General features: G+C 50.5%; 1 protein-coding gene and 1 pseudogene across 3 annotated transcripts in view; one reads left to right on the forward strand and one right to left on the reverse strand.

Moving 5' to 3' along the window:
• The window catches only part of PGS1 (phosphatidylglycerophosphate synthase 1), a 213,337-nt gene extending 199,933 nt beyond the window's left edge, over positions 1 to 13,404 (reverse strand). For all 3 annotated transcript variants that reach the window (XR_011025276.1, XM_068263319.1, XM_068263318.1), the window contains exon 1: positions 13,269 to 13,404. Coding sequence is in view for 2 of the 3 variants with exons in the window: in XM_068263319.1 (XP_068119420.1) it covers positions 13,269 to 13,366 (98 nt within the window). In the remaining variant the exon portion in view is untranslated. The remainder of the gene's footprint in view (positions 1 to 13,268) is intronic.
• LOC137542633 (U2 spliceosomal RNA) lies at positions 4,865 to 4,977 on the forward strand (annotated as a pseudogene).
• Positions 13,405 to 14,384: the final 980 nt, after the last annotated feature.

Consider the following 14,384-nt stretch of genomic DNA (forward strand, 5'->3'; position numbering starts at 1 on the left):
GGTATGTAAGTGGCAGTTTCTGCTAAAAGACAAACACTTATATAGCGCTTTTCTCCTGGCGGACTCAAAGCACCAGAGCTGCAGCCACTAGGACGTGCTCTATAGGCAGTAGCAGTGTTAGGGAGACTTGCCTAAGGTCTCCTGCTGAATAGGTGCTGGCTTACTGAACAGGCAGAGCCAAGATTCGAACCCGTCTCCTGTGTCAGAGGCAGAGCCCTTAACCATTACACTATCCAGCTCGGGCAGGAAACGGGTCAGGACTGGGTCAGACTACATCATAACCTCCACTGATAAGTAATTACAGCCATAAAACACTTTCCTGTCAGTTAATATCTTCCTGGAGTAGGAAAGAGATAAAAAGGGACAATAATTCATAGATTTGAGCTCTGGCATACTTCAATGATGGTGTCATTGAGCAGAGACAATGAAACAGTAAAAAAAACTTAAAAACTTAATTTAAAATAAAACTGTGGGATATCTAAAAATAAATAAATAAAAAAAAATAAAAAAAAAGGCCATTTTTAGGAGAAGGAGGATAGATACAATTGTTTTTCTCATCAGTTTATGGATGCCCTTCAACAGGAAATAAATATGGCAGCCTGCATATTCTTCTCACTTCAGTTGCCCTGTAACATGAACTGTAAGTTGAAAAGTGGCTTTACTGGGGTTATAGAATGTTTGGGATGGGTGTAAGTTCTGTCCCCTCCGCCAGGGACATGCAGCAGCAGCAGCGGCGAGGGAGTTTGCGGCCGGTCACCACTCAGCATCCAGAATGAGTGAGATTCTTGCTTAGTCACCATTTCCCCACCTCCCCCAAATCCACCAACTCTTTCTTCATCTTTCCAGCGTTCGGCCAAATAAACTGCTGATCTCATTCACACGACATCATAACTGAAGTGCAGACACAACAGATCTGCCTCACTGCTTCTGAGAACTCTGCTGAGGAAAGGAAAACAACTGACAAATAAAAAAGGATGACACATAAACTCGTACACACACATCACTGCTGCTTTCACAGTATAAGAGCACAACTCGTCCCAGTTCCCAAAGAACGCAGCAGACTACATTCACAGAAATCCGGATGAACATTAGTCAGGGTCCTATGCAGAAGCGAACAGCTAAATAGACTCTAGTCCCATGTCCGAAGTCTGTCCAGGAACGACTGATGTCTCCCTTGTGCAATCAGGAAGGAATGCTAAGAAATGGCTTTTGTGTGGGTGTTAATGGTTTCAGATGCCAGGCTGAAGTAACTACAAACAATGAGGCGAATTCTCCCTGTTCTGTAGATTGTGCTGACGTCACCAGCAAAATTGCACCCCCATGTAGGCCCAAAAAAAAAGTTTGCAGCAGAAATTAGCTATGGGTAAGAAATATCAGTGGAAACCGTAAACCATACACGTCAAAGTATGGCCCGCGGGCCAAATCTGGCCCTCAGAGCCATTAAATTTGGCCCCCAAGTGGATTCACCCCTTTGCATTATGTTTGGCCCACTCTAGACCACCAGGGAAGCTATATTGGAGGTGAAGTCCTAGATTACCAGGGAAGCCATATGGGGAGGTAGGGGAAAAGCACTAAACACGAGGGAACTGTATAGAGGAGAGTGGGGGCCACTAGACACCAGGGAACTGAACAGGGGAGGGAGGAGGGCCACTAGGCCACCAAGGAACTGTATAGAGGAGGGTGGGGGGCCACTAGACACCAGGGAACTGTATAGAGGAGGGGGGGGGCACTAGAAGACAGGGAACTGAACAGGGGAGGGAGAAGGGCCACTAGGCCACCAATGAACTGTATAGAGGAGGGTGGGGGGGCCACTAGACACCAGGGAACTGAACAGGGGAGGGAGGAGGGCCACTAGGCCACCAAGGAACTGTATAGAGGAGGGTGGGGGGCCACTAGACACCAGGGAACTGAACAGGGGAGGGAGAAGGGCCACTAGGCCACCAAGGAACTGTATTAGAGGAGGGTGGGGGCCACTAGACACCAGGGAACTGAACAGGGGAGGGAGGAGGGCCAATAGGCCACCAAGGAACTGTATTGGAGGAGGGTGGGGGCCACTAGAAACCAGGGAACTGAACAGGGGAGGGAGGAGGGCCACTAGGCCACCAAGGAACTGTATAGAGGAGGGGGGTCCACTAGACACCAGGGAACTGAACAGGGGAGGGAGGAGGGCCACTAGGCCACCAAGGAACTGTATAGAGGAGGGTGGGGGGCCACTAGACACCAGGGAACTGAACAGGGGAGGGAGGAGGGCCAATAGGCCACCAAGGAACTGTATAGAGGAGGGGGGGGGCCACTAGACACCAGGGAACTGAACAGGGGAGGGAGGAGGGCCACTAGGCCCCCAAGGAACTGTAAGGAGGAGGGTGGGGGGCCACTAGACACCAGGGAACTGAACAGGGGAGGGAGGAGGGCCACTAGGCCCCCAAGGAACTGTAAAGAGGAGCGTGGGGGTCCACTAGACACCAGGGAACTGTATAGAGGAGGGTGGGGGCCACTAGACACCAGGAAACTGTATTGAGGAGGGTGGGGTCCACTAGACACCAGGGAACTGAACAGGGGAGGGAGGAGGGTCATTAGGTCACCAAGGAACTGTATAGAGGAGGATGGGGTCCACTAGACACCAGGGAACTGAACAGGGGAGGAAGTAGAGCCACTAGAGAAATGTATAAGGTAGGAAGGTGGGCAGTAGACATTGAGGTCAGCCCCCTTTGTATTTGAGTTGGACACCTCTGCCGTAGACAGTGGCTGTGCCAGATGTCACGTGCAGACAGGACTCGATCTGTTTATCGAATTTGCCAGTAGCATACATTGGCACATTCGGGTCACGGAGCGTCACGTTATCCAATACGCTAGAAAAAGCAATCATTTGCATCGGACGCGTTACTGTGATTTGCATACGGCTCTGTGCTGCCATTTCCCTTGCGACGAACGCACAAACTCTGCCCAGATTCAGCTTTGTTGTAGCTTTGCTCATCTCTCATGTGCTGCAGAAGATGCTAAATAAAATGAGAATGGCGGTACTCCCAGCGCTGGAGTGACACCAGGAGTGACATCCTGCAATTCTGCTCCTTCCAGTGTCACCCGACAGAGGGACAAGCCGATGACAGCCATCATGAGACACCAACCATGACAGCATTGCATGTCTATTGCAGCTTGCCGGCTGATTCGGATCGGCCCAATCAAACTCGACAGGAAGTAAACTGCCCAGGTGTAAGTGACATACACTTCCCCCCATCAACCCGCTGTGAAGAGAACAGCAGCTCAGTTCCACGGATTTTACATGTCGCTCCATGAAGCAGAAAATGTGCGCCTGGAAAAGAAACCGGTGCCAGGAAAAACTGCGGCTACAAACTCCCTTTTACAGTCGCAACTAACATCTAACATGGGTGCCTATGGGGATGCCAAACTTCCATGGCTTCCGCTCACCCTGCACCAAAAAATCCCGCCATGTACGCATTACGCACCAGTGTGGGGATTGGCTAGATTTAAGCATCAGTGGGGGGATTGGTTAGGGTGAGGCATCAGTGAGGGAGTTAGTTAGGCGTCGGTGTGGGGGTGGGTGAGTTTTAGGTATTTGTACGGGGGTCAGTTAGGGTTAGGCATAGGTCGGGATAGGCATTGGCAAGTGGGGGTGGCTAAGGTTAGGTATCATGGGGGGAGGGGGGGGGGGATTTGTGAATAGGGTTAGGTTTAGTATTAGTGAAAATAAATATCGCTAAATGTTCCAATATGAGCTATTCTGCATTTCTACATGCCGGGTTCACACTATAGCGATCCATGCCGTCTTGGTGAGATCATGGTGGCAGCGATTATGCCGTTGCAGTCCACAGACCGATAGCATTTAAGCTCCTTACATTTTACCACTGTGTTTACCACAAACGTCTCTACAGTGGGGGCCCCTTAGGGGCGCAGGGACCTGGGTGATCGCCCAGTTGACCCTTACTGACGCAGCGCCCCTGACTCAGCCAGGAGTATTGGCCCCTCTGAGGAGGCCAGTTTCTGCAGGGTGCAGTCGATACAGAAGTGATGATATCACCTGTAAATCTCTATATTGCTATGAGTGTACCGCGTGCGTAGATATGACGGAGGATGAGCGTTACGTGAGCTGGGAGCAGACTTGTTCGCACACGCAGAATGTAAGTCACGAGCGTTTCCTGCGGGTGGCACATCAGGTGCCAGGCTATAGGCTGCGGGCACGGGACAAGCTACAAGGTACATTTCCAGTCCTTGCCAGCTTCCCAGAAGTAGTCCAGCTCAGGCAGAGTCACAGGGAGGAGGAAGGGGGGGGGGGGTGTCTTAAGGATGAGCGTCTGCTGACTGCTCACCCAGCAGGATGTGAGGGCAGACCACTGAGCTGAATCAACACATGTTTCACTGCTGGGAAACATTACTAAATCACCAAGGCTAAAAACCTCAGAAAGAGTGACATCACCTGGGCTGCCGCAGGCCGCTCTACACATTATACCAGGGAGTGCCTGGCTCTGCCCCCTCCCAGATAACATAGAAAGACAAGTGTGGGGGCAGATGACAGCCTGATATCTTACTATGTAGGACCATATTAATCCATGCCATGCACTGATGAGGACCAGCCAGTCCGAAACAGTCTGTATGTATGTTGGATTATTGCGGCTCTGTATTATTTACAAGCTGACACATCATTGCATTCCAGTGATTCTGGAGGTGTGGTTACCATGCAGGGACAACAAAGGGACGATTTGCATATTCAGTAGTGATGCATTGTGGGTGACATCTCAGAGCTCACTCCAAGAAGGCAAACTTTTGTTTTCCATAGCCGTTTAGTAAGGAGGCTTTTTGGTCCTTTGTAGCTTCTTACACACTCCTGGGCGTTCTGGTTCACCATGAGCTTGCTTCTCGGCCTTTTGGCTAAGATCAAGTGTAGTATCTGTTCTTGAGGTTTTTGGGGGGACCTGGAGGGATGGCACTGTGGCAGGGTGTCCCTTCTTGTCGTAACTCCCCAGAGGCTGATGGAATGGATCTATACCATGGTCGAGGCTGAATAGCTGAGGGCTTTGCTTAGGCGTACTGCCCCTGGAAGTGGCGCTCCAGGTGCACCTGAAAAACCTGGGATGTGGCAGATCCTGGGCGGAAGTAAGGTGCTCTGGTCTGTACTGCCCATATGCATAGCCGACTAACGCAGCTCCCCGGCCTTTTGGCTAGGGAGAGTGCGGAATTTTTATAACTCCGGCCGCAAGGTTGGGGCCAGCTTGCTGGCACCGGGGACTTGTCCCCTGGGGACTTCGGTTCCCGCCCGGCTCCCTCTCGGGGCGGCCACGGACCATGTGGATGGCCACGTGTCCCAGGCCCTGTGGGTAACCACAGGGCACGTCGGAATCCTCCAATCCTTCGGGTGTCGGAGGACTCCACCAGGGTCCTCCAACCCCTCGGGTGTTGGAGGATGCCAAGTACCCCCTGCGCCAATGGCAAAGGGGGATAAGTTCCCTTCGGAAAGGGCCCTGCTTTTTTGTGGGGCCTGGGGCTACTCATGCACAGTTTATGGGGGTGCTTTAGGACACTCACGCTTTTTCCGTGTATGGGGCTAATAGCCTTGCTTACCCGGGACTCCTGTTGCATGCAACAGGAGCCAAGAAAGCTAAAAAAATAATAAAATAAAAAAAATGAACTTGCTGGGCAATCTGTGTGACTCTATGTAACTGAGCAAATGGCAGGCGTTTGCATCTCTAAGGGCTCAGGCACAGAATAAGCGCTTTTCTGAGTGCTTTTTGGCCATCAGAGCTTTTTGAGAGCTTTTTAAAAAAAACGCTCCCATTGACATTAAAATCACGATTTTACTGTAAGTCAAATGTGTTTCTGAGCCCTACAGGTGGCCGTACAGCTAGTGATGTTGTGGCCCTATTGACCATCTGATGCAATAATTTTACTGTATCAGATAAAAATCGATGTGTAAGATGTCCACCCGATCAATGATTTTGGGTTGAAATCAGTCAAATGCATTGATCAAGCGTTCTGGAAAAATCTCGGTTGAAATCGCTCAATCAGGTGCGCGCCACTGACAGCGTTCAATATCACGATGACCGAGGTACCACCTGGTGCCGGCTAGGGCTGCTCAAATCCGGATCCGGGAGACATCCGGATAGTTGCTATCTGGATATTTCCCAGTAAACCTGTGCGGGGCGGGGGGGTCAAGCTTGCCTGTCTGACGTCTTCTTCGTCCGTCCCTCAGCGCCTCCCACGATGCGCGTCACATGATTACACACACTTCCTCCTTCAACCCGGAAGGAGGAAGTGTTTATAATAACATGACCGCTGCTTGGACCGCATTGTGGGTGGCGCCAGGGACGGACTGAAGAAGACGTCAGACAGGCAAGCTTGACCCCTACGCCCGCCCCGCACAGGTTTACTGGAAGTTTTCCGGATAGCAACTATCCGGGTGTCTCCCGGATCCGGATTTGAGCAGCCCTAGTGCCGACACTCATGGTAACGGCTTAAACAACAGAGAAGGCGACCGGGAGCTGAGCCAGCATGGGCATCGTGAAGGGGATATTTTACATTTGGGGGGCTGCCCGGCAGGAGGTGGCATCACTAGGCTGATTCCTGATACTTTTCTTGCTGAAATTTATCGGGAATCGGTCTGCAGTGTATGGGCAGGCAACAGATTCGATCAGAGAGAGATCTGTCTCCTGGGCACCTTAAGAACTATTGTTTTCTTTTAGTGAGAAGCCATCACAGCAGAGGCACAAGCAAGCGTCATGTTGTTGGAGTTATGGGCCCTAATGAAGGTTTTACTTCTCTAGGGAACATTCCCACTGAGGGCCCCTTTCCACTAGCTGCGAATCACTTCAAAAAGCGGATCGCTTTACCGATTGCAACAGCACCGTAATGTACATGTAAATCTCTGTGCTTATTTTCCACTAGCGTGCTTTGGTTTTACCCAAACGCAATCGCCGGCCTGCACGATTCTCGACACAATCGCGTTTTGTTCCCAACGGCTACGCGGCACAATCGTGGCAAATGTGATCGCACTGCCCAACCTCAACTGGCCCGGCAATCGATGCTGTCCCCATAAGTAATTGAGGAGCGGTGAATATCTGCAAAAAATATAAAAGGGATATCTCACGGGAGCATGTTGGATTAGTTATCACCCCTATCCTAGACATGCGCAAAGCTTACACCGAAATGGGTGCCGAAATGTTTGAACAGTGATCAGAAGAAGGACCGAGTTGGAGCAGCCAAAGCCATTTTGGCCCATTGTGAAGCTGCACAGGAGGGTTTGGCTCGGTTAGTGTCTGAGGATTAAACCTGGATCCACGTTTACGATCCTAAAACCAAGGAACAGTCACAGGAATGGTACCACAGTGGGTCCACACAGCCAAAGAATTTCCACACAGCCCATAAAGTCATGGCGTCCGTTCTCTGGGACAAAGACGGTATTCTGTTGGTGAACTATCACCGGACAGTATTATAGTATGCTAACCTCCTGGACCAGATGAAGGAGGCAATTGAGATGAAACAATGTGGAAAGTTGACCAAAGGGATCCTTCTTTTGTAGGACAATACACCTGTGCAAACAGCCAACGTTGTGGCTGCCAAACTGAACACCCTGGTTTTCCAATTGGTCCACCACCCCCCCTACTAACCTGACCCGGCTCCTTCAGACTATGATCTGTTCCAGAACTTGAAGAAACACCTGAAGGGCCAACATTTTAAGGACATTTGTGATGTCCAACATGCTGCTGAGAGCTGGTTTGAGGCCCAATCAAAGAACTTTAATTTGAATGGTCTATGAAAGCTGCAACTACTCTGGTCAAGTTCATCAGTCTCAGGGGGGGAAATGTGATAAATAAATGTGTTATTTCACAACCCTGGTTCTCTTCTTTCTGGGCAAAGCCAGGAGCTAGCCTACCAGCACCCTCCCCCCCCACCACCTCCCTGTATGGGTGCATCATGTCGGAAGGACCTCCTTCACCTCAAGGTGCTACTCAAGGACCTAGGGCTATGGCGTCAGAACAAAAATCATCTGAATCAGTTTATGAAACCACTGACTCCAGGTACCCAAAATTGCTCCAACTCTTCGACTCCACAGCCTTTGAAGTACCTGCTGTTTGTCCGATATTAATCACACCGCCACTTCAGTAACACTCAGTCGTAAGACGCACATGCACACACGTACAAGTGCTGTCGGCTGCAGGGCTCATGAGACAATTCCTCGGATGACAGTTTGAAGCTCAGGGCTGAGCAGATGTATCGTCAGCCTCCAGGCTAGCGACATGTTGCTATGGACACGGGGGGGGGGGGGTACAATACATGGCGTCTGACGGAGCGGGAGGGGTAAAGAGAGGTAAAGCACTCGGCTCACGACCAGACGAGATCTGGCAGTCCGGATTGGTCATGGACACATTGAAGGGTGAGCAGATTTCAGGTCCAGTGTTCCCATACTAGATTCTTGGCAGAGAGGTGCAAAAATGTAGAAAAATCTAGCATATGTAAAGGTGCCCATTAACAGTACAATACTTTCCTCAGATGCAATCGTTTGATCAGATTTGTGGGATCATAAGTCATCAAAAGATAATTATCTATTGTCCCCATAAACAGGTTGATTAGGGAACTTCCTTCCTTAAGATATGTTTGTAAAATTCAACATTCCGGTCGCCAAAATCCTGTATTCCAATCCACCACAGAATCATTTCACGTCCATTTCCTCAGCATACTGTGTGGTTTTCTGTACAATTCAATCGTAATTATCTGAATGGTTGCATCCGAGGAAAGTATTTCACCGTTGATAGGCACCTTAAAGGGGTTCTGTGGGGGTTTCTCAGGAGAAAAACTGCCACTTACCTGGGGCTTCTATCAGCCCCCTGCAGCGGTAATGTCCCACGCCGTCGCCCGCAGCCGGCACCGGGCTATTATTCGCCTGTCACACAGACGAATAATGCGCGTTGCCGCGCCTCCGCTCGCGTCATCTGAGGCTTACTGCGCAGGCGCAGTACAACGGAGCCTTGTACTGCGCTTGCGCAGTAAGCTTCCGATGACGTAGGCGGAAGCGAGCGGGTGCGCGGCCACTGTAGCGCAGCCGCAGTTGGATCCCATGCCGCGCTAGACTGGGGCCAGCGGCGGAGAACGGCAGATGGGAGGACGCCGCCGTGGGACATTACCGCTGCAGGGGGCTGATAGACGCCCAAGGTAAGTGTCTGTTTTTTTTCCTCAGAAACCCCTAACAGAACTCCTTTAATAGTCAGTGCCAAACAGTTGCATGCTGGGGGTTCTTTTTATCTATAATATATTCCTCCTCTTCCCTTTATTTCCCTGCCTAGCTCCCAAGCTGAAACATGATCCTCTGCTCACTTGTTTTTACAAGCAAGGCTGAGGTGACTCAGCGATTGGAGGAGAAAAGGAAAAAAAAAAAAAACGTAAAGGGCAGAAATGACATCAGGATTTAGCCTAAACTGTGGGCAAAAGACATGGTTCCCACCAGGGACAGAATTCTCTTCATTTGCTATATAATATTCACTGAAATCAAAACATGGACAGTACAATACATGTGTTATGTAAGTAGATCAAGTATTTATCTACTTATATACAGGATCTTCTCAAAAAATTAGCATATTGTGATAAAGTTCATTATTTTCTGTAATGCACTGTTATACATTAGACTTTCATATATTTTAGATTCAAATACACACCACTGAAGTAGTTTAAGCCTTTTATTGTTTTAATATTGATGATTTTGGCATACAGCTCATGAAAACCCAAATTTCCTATCTCAAAAAATTAGCATATTTCATCCGACCAATAAAAGAAAAGTGTTTTTAAAACAACAAAAAGTCAACCTTCAAATAATTATGTTCAGTTATGCACTCAATACTTGGTCGGGAATCCTTTTGCAGAAATGACTGCTTCAATGCGGCGTGGCATGGAGGCAATCAGCCTGTGGCACTGCTCAGGTGTTATGGAGGCCCAGGATGCTTCAATAGCGGCCTTAAGCTCATCCAGAGTGTTGGGTCTTGTGTCTCTCAACTTTCTCTTCACAATATCTGCTGAAAAGTTTTATGGAGATGAAGATTTCATTTTTCAGCACGACCTGGCACCTGCTCACAGTGCCAAAACCACTGGTAAATGGTTTACTGACCATGGTATTACTGTGCTCAATTGGCCTGCCAACTCTCCTGACCTGAACCCCATAGAGAATCTGTGGGATATTGTGAAGAGAAAGTTGAGAGACGCAAGACCCAATACTCTGGATGAGGTTAAGGCCGCTATCGAAGCATCCTGGGCCTCCATAACACCTGAGCAGTGCCACAGGCTGATTGCCTCCATGCCACGCCGCATTGAAGCAGTCATTTCTGCAAAAGGATTCCCGACCAAGTATTGAGTGCATAACTGAACATAATTATTTGAAGGTTGACTTTTTTTGTTTCAAAAACACTTTTCTTTTATTGGTCGGATGAAATATGCTAATTTTTGGAGATAGGAATTTTGGGTTTTCATGAGCTGTATGCCAAAATCATCAATATTAAAACAATAAAAGGCTTGAACTACTTCAGGTGTGTGTATTTGAATCTAAAATATATGAAAGTCTAATGTTTATCAGTACATTACAGAAAATAATGAACTTTATCACAATATGCTAATTTTTTGAGAAGATCCTGTATATGTGTTTTTTTCCCTGGCATAGTATGGCTGATCCTACTGCTTTAAAGGACTACTGAAGTGAGAGGTGTATGGTGGCTGCCATATTTATTTCCTTTTAAACAATATCAGTTGCCTGGCTGTCCTGCTGATCCTCTGCCTCTAATGATTTTAGCCATAGCCCCTGAACAAGCATGCAGCAGATCAAATGTTTCTGACTGAAGAGTAACTGGATTAGCTGCATGCTTGTTTCAGCTGTGAGATTCAGACATTACTGCAGCCAAAGAGACCAGCAGGACTGCCAGGCAACTGGTATTGTTTAACAGGAAATAAATATGGCGATCTCCATACGTCCCACACTTCACGTGTCCTTTAAGTTCACTTTAACATAGTAAAAAATAAATCTGCAGCCAGCAGGATGATCTTGGAAGGGAAATAAAATGAGTTATGTATTATAACTTAATTATCGATCAGGAACAGTTCGGCTTAATTTAACAATAAGTACAGTTACAAGGCACACAAAGCCCCCCCCCCCCTACCATCATTTAGCCTGGCAACGCTTCCTATCAATACATAACCACCATCACAAGACACAATCTAGTGTCACTTCTGCACCCCATGACAGTCACATGGCCCTACAAAGAGTGGTTTGTACAGCAGTCATGTGACCTGCCAGTTCCTGCAGGCGCACCACGTGGAAGATATCTGCAGCGATACTGTACATCACGAGTGGCACAGCACACTACCAGCTGTGCCCACAGCAATGCCTGCAGGCAGTTACTGATAAAAGGGGACAGAGCAAGGGCTTTACCACATGCTCACAGCACAGGGGGTGGCACAAGGCCACAATCTGCACCCCCCTTGTTCCTCAATGTGCTTGTACAAGACACACCAGGGTGCCAGACTGTGGGCATTTCAAGGGCACCAAACACAGGAGACTGGAAGGATGTGGGGGTGGTCAGTGGCATAGGGGAGGAGTCAGTGGTAGGGGAGGAGTCAGGCAGAGCACAGTGTAAGGAGAGGGGGGTGTCAGTGACATGGGGGGAGGAGTCAGGCAGAGCACAGTGTAAGGCGTGGGGGTCAGTGGTAGGGGAGGAGTTCGTGGCATAGGGGAGGAGTCAGACAGAGCACAGTGTAAGGAGTGGGGGTCAGTGGTAGGGGAGGAGTCAGACAGAGCACAGTGTAAGGAGAGGGGGGTGTCAGTGACATGGGGGGAGGAGTCAGGCAGAGCCCAGTGTAAGGTATGGGGGTCAGTGGCATGGGGAGGAGTCAGGCAGAGCACAGTGTAAGGGAAGGTGTCAGTGGTATAGGGGAGGAGTCATTGGTAGGGGAGGAGTCAGTGGCATTGGGGAGAAGTCAGGCACAGCACAGTGTAAGGAGTGGGGGTCAGTGATAGGGGAGGAGTCAGTGGCATAGGGGAGGAGTCAGGCAGAGCACAGTGTAAGGAGTGGGGGTCAGTGGTAGGGGAGGAGTCAGGCAGAGCACAGTGTAGGGAGAGGGGGGTGTCAGTGACATGGAGGAGGAGTCAGGCAGAGCACAGTGTAAGGAGAGGGGGTGTCAGTGGCATGGGGAGGAGTTAGGCCGAGGACAGTGTAAGGGAAGCAGTCGGTGGTATATGAGGGGAGTCATTGGTAAGGGAGGAGTCAGTGGCATTGGGGAGGTGTCAGGCAGAGCACAGTGTAAGGAGGGGTGTCAGTGGCATGGGGAGGAGTCAGTGGCAGGAGGAGTCAGGCAGAGCACAGTGTAAGGGGAGGAATCAGTGGCAGTAGGAGGAGTCAGGCCGAGCACAGTGTAAGGGAAGGTGTAAGTGGCAGGTGGGAGGAGTCAGTGGCAGGGGGCGGGGTCAGGCAGAGCACAGTGTAAGGGGAGGAGTCAGTGGCAGTAGGAGGAGTCAGGCAGAGCACAGTGTGAGGGAAGGTGTCAGTGGCAGGTGGGAGGAGTCAGTGGAAGTAGGAGGAGTCAGGCAGAGCACAGTGTAAGGGGAGGAGTCAGTGACAGTAGGAGGAGTCAGGCCGAGCACAGTGTAAGGGAAGGTGTCAGTGGCAGGTGTCAGTGGCAGGTGGGAGGAGTCAGGGGGCGGGGTCAGGCAGAGCACAGTGTAAGGGGAGGAGTCAGTGGCAGTAGGAGGAGTCAGGCAGAGCACAGTGTGAGGGAAGGTGTCAGTGGCAGGTGTCAGTGGCAGGTGGGAGGAGTCAGTGGCAGGGGGCGGGGTCAGGCAGAGCACAGTGTAAGGGGAGGAGTCAGTGGCAGTAGGAGGTGTCAGGCAGAGCACAGTGTAAGGGAAGGTGTCAGTGGCAGGTGGGAGGTGTCAGGCAGAGCACAGTGTAAGGGGAGGAGTCAGTGGCAGTAGGAGGAGTCAGGCAGAGCACAGTGTGAGGGAAGGTGTCAGTGGCAGGTGTCAGTGGCAGGTGGGAGGAGTCAGTGGCAGGGGGCGGGGTCAGGCAGAGCACAGTGTAAGGGGAGGAGTCAGTGGCAGTAGGAGGTGTCAGGCAGAGCACAGTGTAAGGGAAGGTGTCAGTGGCAGGTGGGAGGTGTCAGGCAGAGCACAGTGTAAGGGGAGGAGTCAGTGGCAGTAGGAGGAGTCAGGCAGAGCACAGTGTGAGGGAAGGTGGCAGGTGGGAGGAAACAGGGGCGGGGCACACAGCTGTCGCTGCTCCGCATACCTGGCTCCCCGCTCTCGGTGTCGGTCACACAGCCGGGCCAGCAGCGCCATAAGCCCGGGACCCCGAAGCCTCCTCCACAGCACTGCGGGCGCCGCCATCTTGTCCGGAAGCGAGGCTCCGCCTCGGGGGTGTGGCTATAAGAGAACGGGACGCTGGTGTAGCGGGAGCCGCGCGCGAGGACCCGCCCCCGGGGGTGTGGCCACATAGCGGCACGCGGGTGTCTGTGGCTGTCAGCGGCGGCCCCGCCTCCTGGGGCGTGTCAGTGGGTGTGGCTCCCCGCAGCGCTGTAGGCGCGCATGTTGTTTTAACGTGTATGATGCACGCGGCGCTGCTGATGGAGGGGGCGGAGCTGGCAGCCGGTTCTGGTATTAGAAGGATGTAGAAGAGTCGGAACGTTTACTATCCCTCCCCCAACCATAACCCTCCTGGCATACGTTTGATAGTGGATGTAGGCAAATTCGACGTGTAGGTTATCACGTCGGAACACCGGACCCCGACCTGCGTACACCCGAGTTACGAACATCTCACATGTGTTATGCTGTATATGTCATTATCACCAGTGTTTGTTATCACGTTACAGCACAAGACAGTACTCAGAGATCAGCAACAAACCCCCATCTGTCTGGCCCATTCACACTGCGGCGATTAGCGGGCGATTCCCCAGTAATCGCTGAAGCGCTATAACCCTATGGCATTGGTCTCACAGGCGTTTCGCGATTCACAGCAATCACAATACGTGTTACCCGATCGTGGTACGGTGCTTACAAGCTCTGATCGCGGGAGCGTACAGTGATTTTACTGCGATAATCGCGGGAAAGTCGTCCGCACAAAACCGTTCTGCTATTTTGTAGTGTGAATGGCAGGGCTGTGGAGTCGGGCAATGTTGGGTGCCTGGAGTCGGAGTCGGAGTCGGGAAAAAATGCACCGACTCCGACTCCTAATGAATTTGTAACTGTAATCAAAATAGAAAATATGATAAAATGTTCTATTTCTCAGATAATAGTCATTAAAAATAATGTATGTATACAGTATATATACAGTAATAGCTGTGCTTAGTCCACAAAAATGAAATAAACCAATCAAAATTAGTTACTTGTGCTGCTTCAGTAAAGCAGT

The sequence above is a fragment of the Hyperolius riggenbachi genome, chromosome 12 (assembly GCF_040937935.1).
Source record: "Hyperolius riggenbachi isolate aHypRig1 chromosome 12, aHypRig1.pri, whole genome shotgun sequence".
Classification (NCBI taxonomy): Eukaryota; Metazoa; Chordata; class Amphibia; order Anura; family Hyperoliidae; genus Hyperolius; species Hyperolius riggenbachi.